Consider the following 9,521-nt stretch of genomic DNA (forward strand, 5'->3'; position numbering starts at 1 on the left):
GTTATGACCGGAGATGAGACTCAAATCGAAAATCAAAATCGGGGTTTCATGGATGGTGTGCCTCAGAGACCGCTGATCTGTAGAAATCATTAGGCCTGGATGAGGACAGAACCAGCCGAACTTAAGAAATATCATTACTGATGCTTGCTGCATCTTTTCTACAAAAGAAAAAGGAAAAACTCTCGAAACACTTTCAAGAGTCAACTTCCTGGTCGGCCAAACTATTCAAACACCACATTGCACTCTTTTGGGGAGAACTTAAAATCACTCAGACTGATCATTTCTGCGGACAATCCTGCTGGTATTCAACAAAATACGGATCACCCAGTTCTAGTGAAAACTGAACCTATCAAACATCCAAGAGCTCTCCACAGCAAGAAGACATAAGTAACAAGAAAAAAAGGAGAGGGTACGGGACTTATCAATGTAGCAAACCGATCGAAACTGGAAAACACCACAAAAGAAACCACTCTCACCCACTATAGTAAACTTGAACTGGAACTCAGAACAGTCCATACTGAAATGAAGCTCCTAAGAATTTACAACTGCAATTTGCAGGTCTCTGAAGGCCTTCCCTCTAATCTACTTTAGATGTAGTAAGCCTTGCCATATCAACAATTTGCTCCTGCAATGCAGAAAAACAGCTTTATTAGGTCCCAACATGAAGGGGTTAACCACAAAGACACTCAGAGCAAGCCAGAAAGGAAAGGCATGATGTCTCCATCAGATGTCAGGTATTACCCTTGGAGCAAGCCAGAAAGAAATGATAGAACAATCATACTAATCTAGATGCCTTTGCCTCGCACAACCCAGATTTAATTCAGTCTTAACTATAATACTTGCAATAACCAATAACATGTACTGGGTTATTCATAAACTCGTGGAACAAGAAAGATCACCAAAATCAATCACAGATAATAATCATGAGGATAGAACAAACATCCAATCGATACAAATGATAGCACAATTCTGTCAAAGATGCTCTTGCTTCAGGCTACCCAGTCTCAACACACTACAATTCCTACAATAACCAATAACATAATCTTGGTTATCATAACCGCATGGATCAAGAAAGATAACTAAGATTGATCTTGGAGAATACTCATTAAAACCAAACAGACACCTAATTGACTCAAATGATAGCACAACACATTCAATTAAGATGCTTTAGCCTCTCAAAAACCCAGTTAAATTAGATTGGCTATGATTCCTACGATTAACCAATACCACGCACTGGGTCATGCATGATCTTGTGGAACAAGAAATCATTACAACGGAACAGAAATCAAAAGGAGCAATACACATTAAATGCGAAATAAGAAAAGAAACAGGAGCAAGAGAAACCCCCAAAAACCAAGATCCAAAACCAACTTAGAAGACACTCGATTGCTGTGCAGCGAGATATAATTCCAACATAACCTTAAAACGAGACTCCACCAGAAACAAAAGCAAGGCGACCTACCAGTACATACTCGGGCGAGGACCCAAGTGTCGTTCAATAGAATATGGAGATATATAAAGTAAAGGCTTCCTTGCATCTTGTTTTACACTGAATCCATTTAGTCCTGAAATGAGGAGCAGTTTGTCTTCTTTTAGTTGTATGCATATAAACTCCACCGCGTCGAGTCTTTGGCCGCCATGTCAAGTAGACATGAGTAGATCAATTGGTGAAAAGGCAAAGACTTGAGCTAAAAAATAGACTCGATCGAACGTGAAATTGAAGTGAAGAAAACTAAAAAAATGAAACTAATTAATGGCACGAAGAATTGCAACTAGCAGTTTACAATACAAATTGAAGATAGGAAAATTAACCGATATAGAATAAGGACCCTTAATGGTAAGATTGGTGCTGTAACCTTGGGAGTAGATTGAAAGTTAAAGATCATTATTTAAACAACAAAAATTCGGGATTGAATTGAGGGTTGGATCTAAAGTTTGAATTTATTTCTTAGGTAATTAGCCATGCGTAGTGTGAAGTGGTCTCAGTGAATAAATATAATGGCAAATGCCCTCCTTTAAGGACAAAAAGAACTGTAAAGTATAAAAATTTTGGAAAAGCTCATAAACATTGGGAATGCAATTGTACCTTTGTAAGCGTGATTTTGGATCTTAACCAATCGTCTCTTCACTTAAGAGACATATCTTCTTATTTTCCCAAGAACTGAAAAATACCCTCTCTCCATTTCTCTACTACGCCCCAACATATTTTTTGTGAGTCCGTGCTGTTCCAACATCTTTGATCTCAAATGCGCTTGCAAATCGTGCGCATAGTCCTTACTTATCTTCCATTCTGGCACACTGTAGAAAAGTTCGTGCCCAGACAGATTCTCCAGAGGTGTGGCAAGGACATACAGTTCCGATAGGTTCTTCAAGGTGGAGATATCAAGTGTGGTAAGTGATGGGCAATCTATGATGTGAAGCTTTGAGACACTCGAGGGAATCTGCGGAATGCATTCCAGAGCTTGGCAACCATGAAGATGAAGAGATCTCAAGTGAGGAAGCATACCTAGCTCAGGAGATAGGTTGGTCATGTGTGGGAGTGTCAGGGTCAAGACTTCCAATTTGGATAACCTACCAATCCACGAAGGCATGGGATCTTGCAGTTGCACCAGCTCAGATGGGCCAGAGACATCACGCACTCCCATGCACAATAATAGTTGTTTTAGATTGATCAAGCTCGAAAGATCTGGCATTGTTATCAAAGATGGAGACGAGATCGCCAAAGAAGTCAAGCTTATGGGAAGTTTAGGCAAGTCAGAGATGCCCCCTAACCCATAGCACCACGAAAGTTTTAATTCTTTCAGATTCTCTAGACTTCTCATAGAGTCAGGGAACTTTGTGATTCCTGTTTCCAATAGATCCAACTTAATTAATGATCGTAATTCCTTAATGGAGTGTGGAAGTCTGCCCATATTCGAGCACCAATTCAAAGATAAGCTTTCAAGATTTATAAGTGCCCCAATGGAGTCAGGTAGTTGAATAATTGGTGTTGCATCCATTGAAAGCTTCTTCAGGTTCTTCATAACCCACCAATGCGGAATTTCTCGTATAGAAGTTCCATCAAGGAGAAGTTCTACGAGGGCTGGCAATCCGCCCAACTCTTGTGGTAGATAGCGGAGATCACTACAGAAGTTCAAGTTCAAGAAAACTAAGAACTTCAGTTGACCGATTGATGAGTGGATTTCAGCTAATCTTTCACATTTTTCAAGAATCAATCTCTCCAACTTTAAAAATTCAGAGAAATCAGGAGTCCTGAACAATAGCTCACACTCCGAAAGGTTAAGAACTTTTAATTTCTCTGCTCTCTGTAACACCAATAAGACAATTGTCAGTAAATTTAATTACTTCAAGAGAATGTAAACACTGATAACAAGACTACAGAATTGAGGGTACCTTGATATGTTTCCATCCGCTTCAATCATGAGTAAGTTTACTTCTTGAAAAATCAAGAATGACTACGTTACTCAATGAAAAATTGTTTATTTGCAAGATTCGCATAGGAGAATTATGCCAAGAGAACCATCTTAAATCTGGAAGAAGTTGCTTCTTGCTCAGATAAGAGTTCGTCAGTGATGTGACCAAGGACTTGTTATGCCAAAGAAGTGTAACCTCAGAAAAGAGCTCGTCAGTGAGTTTTCGACTATCCATATGAAGGAACCTTAGATTTGGAAATGCTGCAAATCCTTCGAAAGTGAAACGATAATCTGACGAATCCTCAAACATTAGACGGAGGGCTTGGAGCTTTTCATTTTTCTGAATAATAAAACAAGAAAAAATTAACGAAAAAGAAGGCTACAATTAGCTAATTAAGAGAACAGATCTAGCTCTATCCTTATTTTGAGGCATAGATAGGGTTTTAGATAATCGAGCGTACCTATAGTTTCTTAAGTTCGCTCTCATAATTCTCATGGACCAAATATGGAGAGTACCGAGAATGAGTTTTGAAATTTTAATTTTCTTAATTAAAAAAAATGAATAAGCGGAATTTTAAAATGCAAACGTTGAATAATTGCAATTGCTTTCATTATGTAGGATAGCTCCAAATTACTTAATGTGATTTCTCATGCAAAAAAAGAAATCAAACCCAAGAATTACCTTCTTGCTCAGTAGTGCGTTCAATGCATCTTTGTGATTCCACAATCTACTTTGCTTCTCTAATTGCTCACCACTTTCTTGAGAAACAATTTCTCTACCGAGATCTTTTAATTGATTGTGCATACACAATTTATTATCTTCTCCAATTTTGATCAATGACATCAATTGAAGAACTTCAAGACCTTCTATTGGGCATAGACCACAATCTTTCCACATGTATATTACTATATTCTTATCATATCCAACAAAAAGACAGGCTATGTCAAGAAATATTTGCCTTTGACTGAGATCCAATGCTTCATAACTTATCATCAACTTACTTGAGTTTTCTCAATGGGACCTTTTCTCCACTTCTCTAGGTAATCATCCCATATTTCTTTAGTTTGTCCACATAATGATAAAGTTGAACCCATAACTTCAAGAAGCAATGGAAGACCTTGAGCGATCTCCACAATTTCTTTGGATTGCTTTAATTTTTTCATATGGAGGGTGATCTCTTCTAAAAGCATGCTTGCTAAATAGCTGAAGGGAACTATCAGAATCCAATACACCAATATGATAAATCAACTTCACTTGGAATGCACGGAGAACCCTTTCATTTCTTGTGGTTATAAGTATCAAGCTTCCAGAACCAAAGCAAACTTGCCCCCCAAAAGTGCAGTTAGTTGACTCTCATCGTCAATATCGTCAAAAAGAACAAGGACTTTCTTTCTAGAAAATCTCTCTTTGATTGTCCTCATTCCCTCGTCCTTGCTATCGATACTCGAAAATGTCTGTTTTGAGAGATCTGAAATTAGTCGGTTCTGCAAATACACAATTCCTTTTGAGTTTGAAGTATCTCTAACATCAGGAAGGAAACAACAGTAAGCAAAGTCCCGAGAATACTGGTTGTAGACTACTTTGGCAAGAGTCGTCTTTCCGATGCCAGCCATACCATGGATTTCCACGATCTTTACATCATCGGTGGCAGTGTCAATAATCCCCGTAATTTCTTTCACTGTGTAGTCAACGCCAACCAAGAAGTCACTAACCGCCAAATAAGCCTTCTTCAGCTCACTTAAAACGTTGGTAACGACCTGTTTAACTAGTTGTCCTTCGTGCCTAACGATATAAATGACGAGAGAGGGGCCAAGGCAAAGTAGAAAGTATGTTAGAATCGACAAGCTGAAATCTATGACATTAGGAATTGATAGCAGTCCGTGGAAGCCACATGATGTAACAAGAAGTGCAACCGCAGATGGGACATAACACATTGCACACATCAGAAAGAATAATTTTAAGGACGTGCTAGGAAGATGTTCAAATCAAATTACAGAACGTGATCACTATATCTTGCTAATTAGAAAAAGGCCATGCTAATATAACAGCACTGTTATTCTCTAGGAATAACGGTGCATTTTGGACCACCAACACTCTTTACCGAATGACGGGCAGCCGGCAACAATAAGGCCCCGTTTGGTTCGGCATTTAGAAGGGGCTTTTGGCCTCTAAAGGGGTTTGGGCAAAAGCGGGTAGTGTTTGGTTCAATATTTTGGGGACTTTGGGGAGATGCAATTGCATCTCCAAAGGGCTTGAAGGGGCTTTAGGGGAATGGAGGGGGAGAGGTCCATTGGGAAGTTGCATTTTCGGAATGCAACTTCTACTGTTCATCTTCACCGGAGAGAAGTCGATCGGAGGCCGACGACCGCCGGCCAAGGGGTCGCGCACGCCGGCAATGTGCCGGCGACCGCCGGCCAAGGGTCCCCCGACCTCGGCGACCGTCACCAGACCTCAGGCGACCCCTGGGTCGCACGAACCAGGCGGCTGTCGCCTGAATTGCGCGACCCAGGGCGGTCGCCCGAGGTCGCGCGACCTCGGGCGACGGTCGCCGGGTCGGGCGACCCCAGCGACCGTCGCCGGGTCGAGCGACCCCAGCGACCGTCGCCTGGTTTGGGCGACCTCGGGCGACCGCCGACCGGGTCGCGCGACCCGATCGGCCGTCGCCGAGGTTGAGTGACCCAGCGACGGCCGCTGGGTCGCGCGACCCGTCGGCCGTCGCCCGGGTCGCGCGACCCAGCGACGGCCGTCGGGGTCGCGCGACCCAGTGCGACGGCCGTCGGGTCGCGCGACCCAGGACGGCCGCCCGAGGTCGCGCGACCTCAGGCGGCCAAATCCGGCCATCCGGCGGTCCGTGGCCGGACTTCAAAAAGAAAATATAATTTTTTTTTGTTTTTAATTTCATAAAAGTCATTTACAAATACAAATTTTACCAAACGGTATTTTGGCCAAAGTTGCATTTTAATGCAAATTTTACCAAACGGTATTTGCATTTCGGAAAATCCCCTTGAGCCAAAGGTATTTGCATTTTGGCAAATGCATTCCCCAAAAGCCGAACCAAACGGGCCCTAAGTAGTGCAATTAGCTTTCTATCATATACTGGCTTTCATCTGCAAATATCTTTGCCTAGTTTCATATAAAACTATGGATGGCATATTTTGACCGCTACCTAGGCTTAGAACTTTTTACCAGTGAAGCAAAAGAAAAATATGGATTATACGAGAAAATATTACATCCATAATTGCACCGTATTAAATGTTCATTAACTTTGCAAAAAATCTGTAATATTTGAGAATTGATATATTAATCCCTTGATATTTTAGTCAACTCTTCATCGAAAAAGAAACCTTATCACCTTCCCATTGTCTATGACTCTTGTTTGCATCAAACAAGGAACACCATCTCACACATGATCGAATTAAGTCACTCTTGTCACATAATCCAAAATTTATTTGACAGCTTGGAAAGTAAAAATAAATCTCATTCCTTTCACATGTCTAAAACTAATGGACTATCACCTTCTCATTTTCCTAAGAAGAAAAAAGGCTGATGATTTTTACGGTCACTTCTGATGTTTAAACGAGGGGAGTGGTTAGCATGACCATCCACTGCATAATAACAGTGGAACGGTCAAAGGCTAGCCACAAATCTTTTGAAAAAAACCGGTAACTGGTTTCCATTTTTGACCCCGTGTTTCCGTTCTTTTTTTTTTTTTTTACTTCTATGTTTCTTTAAATACTGAAATATAAATAATTAAATACCAATAACAAGCTCAAATTTAGGGACAAAATCAGAAGGATGCCCACGGAATCAATTTTCTTGAATATGATGAAAAATTATTTAAAAGATAAAAAAAATATTATAGCTTACTAAAATAATTGTGAATATCAGTAAAAAAATTGTTAAATTTAAAAGATAAAAAATACTTGAAACATTAGCTTCTCATCATTCCTTTCACTCAAATTAAATTGTTCTAGAAGGACTTTCCCATGACCTAAATTTAGACACTTGATATCGATTATGCATAAAATAAATGAATTAAAGAAATTATCAAAATAAGAATAATGAATTAATAGAGATTCCAAAAAAAAAAATCAGTAGGGACAAAATGAATTTTTTAAATAAAAAAGCTATAAGAAGAGAACAAATTTCTTGTTCTATTTAAAGAAACAAATCAAAGTGAAAATTTCAAGAAAAATGATTCAGTGTGGCCTATTCTGATTTTGTCTCTAAAATTTGAGGTTGCGATAAAGAACGTAGAAGTCGAAAATATTAAGAAGAAAACATGGAGTCAATGATTAAACTGGTTCAGGAAGTCCACCGGTTTCCTCCAAAAGGATTTGTGGCTGGCCTTTGACCGTCCCATTGTCATTTTATAGTGGACGGGCGCGCATGCATTTTCCTTATACAAGCTTCACCTTCTCGAAATAGCCTTACGATTATCATATAGTACACGTCTCCCGTCTCATGAACAATAAACAAGAGATCAAACTGGAAGGTTGACACGTTACTGAAACGAAGGGAACCAGCGTAGCTACAACTGAAAAGCATTTATACTTATATATCATGGTCTCCTGCATTTTGGCATTCATCAAGGGTGGAGGATAATTACGTACCGGTTAGCTATGTTCTCTATGTTCCACCCCTTTAACCCGCCAATCTCATTGAGAGCAGCTTTCCACTCGGGGATGGTCTCCTCATCCACCCGCTTCTTCTTTTCATGTGAATGAAAGGCGTCACCATAACCACCGGTCTGGTATCGAACCTCAGATGGTTCGATGTAGTAGAAAATGGGCATGATTTTCTGTCCCCTTGATTTCCTACACTCCACCATTTGGGCCAACTCCTTGAGACACCATTTACTGGAAGCATAATTTTTAGAGAATATGGGTATGGAGATCTTCGACTGCTCAATGGCTCTTATGAGATCTGGGCCGATCTCTTCACCGATGCGGAGCTCTTCGTCATCTCTAAATGTCCGGACCCCTGCTTCTGTGAGACGGGTGTAGAGGTGATCGGTGATGCTGGTGCGCGTGTCGGGTCCCCTGAAGCTTAAGAACACTTCATAGTCACACCCTTCCATCGCGACCAATTGTGGAGAAAATTAAACACCAGAGTAGCACCAGTTCAGCAAAAGCTGATTTCTGAGCTCTATGAAGCCAAAAGTTGCTAGACAAGTAGAAATGTCACTGCAAATTAAAACGGGCACGACCCATTGATTTATATAGGGGGATCTCAAGAGAAAGTTTCTGTAGTTCCTTTTTTCTTTTTTTCTTTTTTCCAGGCGAAATATGACACAGTTTCTCTAATCTTAAAGGACGTTTCGGGGAACTTCACCTCTGTCTGGAAAGGCGGGGCACGTAGCCTATGCTCTCTATTTTCATTTCTGTCCGTAAAGGCTTAACCCGTTCCCATTAGCAAAAAGCAAAGAGCCACAGCGAAAAGCAGTGACGAGTGGATCCTTTCTCTCGAAAAGCAACGACATTGCCGCCAAAATAGTGGGATGGGCTGTTATTAAATCGGAGGTGCGATAATAATGCGGGTGGTCCCTCCTACCCTCTTTTTGAATAACTTAAAAGTCATAAAATTATGAAAAAGTTTCATAGAATTTTGCGGATTAACATCTGGTTTTTTTTTTAATTTTTATACATCACATCAAATTGAGTAAAATGGTGAAAAGTAGAAGTAATTTCAGATGTCTCTAAGAGCACCTGCCAAAAACAGAGAAGAAACAAAGGAAAAATAAAGCAAAGCAGTATTCCTGTTCTAAAGAGAAGAAGTGGAACTAAAGTCCAATCCACCCAAATTTGGTTGATAACCCTGTTTTTTTTTTCCCTTATTCTTTTCCATTATTCTTTCAGTCAATAAACGAATTAATATCCATATGAAATCATAATATCATAGATACAAAAAAAGCCGACTTATAAAATGTGATATACAAAAAGATAGTGCTTTTCGATTACCTTTTTTTTTTTTTTTTTATCACTTCTTAAACCAAATTGGAATAAAAAAAGGGCATGGAACATCTTGCTTTACAGTAAGAATATACTACAACAAAATCATGAGGAATCGATTAAAAAAGACTCTCCCCGAAAAGAAATGAAACGTGC

The 9,521-nt window shown here is 39.9% G+C and overlaps 1 protein-coding gene and 1 long non-coding RNA gene across 2 annotated transcripts; both read right to left on the minus strand.

Moving 5' to 3' along the window:
• Positions 1-280: 280 nt before the first annotated feature.
• LOC120292185 lies at positions 281-4,580 on the minus strand. Its single transcript, XR_005549940.1, has 5 exons — positions 4,096-4,580; positions 3,394-3,753; positions 2,087-3,305; positions 1,473-1,627; positions 281-625 (listed from the first exon to the last, which is right to left on the minus strand). It is a non-coding gene; the product is annotated as an uncharacterized LOC120292185 (long non-coding RNA).
• A 7-nt stretch (positions 4,581-4,587) lies between these two features.
• LOC120292184 (disease resistance protein RPV1-like) lies at positions 4,588-8,717 on the minus strand. Its single transcript, XM_039310285.1, has 2 exons — positions 8,028-8,717; positions 4,588-5,196 (listed from the first exon to the last, which is right to left on the minus strand). Exons 1-2 carry the CDS (start codon positions 8,492-8,494, stop codon positions 4,713-4,715), a joined length of 951 nt encoding a protein of 316 aa, XP_039166219.1. The 5' UTR covers positions 8,495-8,717; the 3' UTR covers positions 4,588-4,712.
• Between the last annotated feature and the right edge of the window lie 804 nt (positions 8,718-9,521).

The sequence above is a fragment of the Eucalyptus grandis genome, chromosome 3, assembly GCF_016545825.1.
Source record: "Eucalyptus grandis isolate ANBG69807.140 chromosome 3, ASM1654582v1, whole genome shotgun sequence".
Lineage (NCBI taxonomy): Eukaryota > Viridiplantae > Streptophyta > Magnoliopsida > Myrtales > Myrtaceae > Eucalyptus > Eucalyptus grandis.

Coding starts and splice junctions, on each gene's coding strand:
- LOC120292184 (XM_039310285.1), bottom strand. CDS start 8,494: ATGGAAGGGTGTGACTATGAAGTGTTCTTAAGCTTCAGGGGACCCGAC. Junction 5,197..8,027: donor ATAGAGAACATAGCTAACCG/GTACGTAATTAT, acceptor TTATATCGTTAG/GCACGAAGGACAACTAGTTA.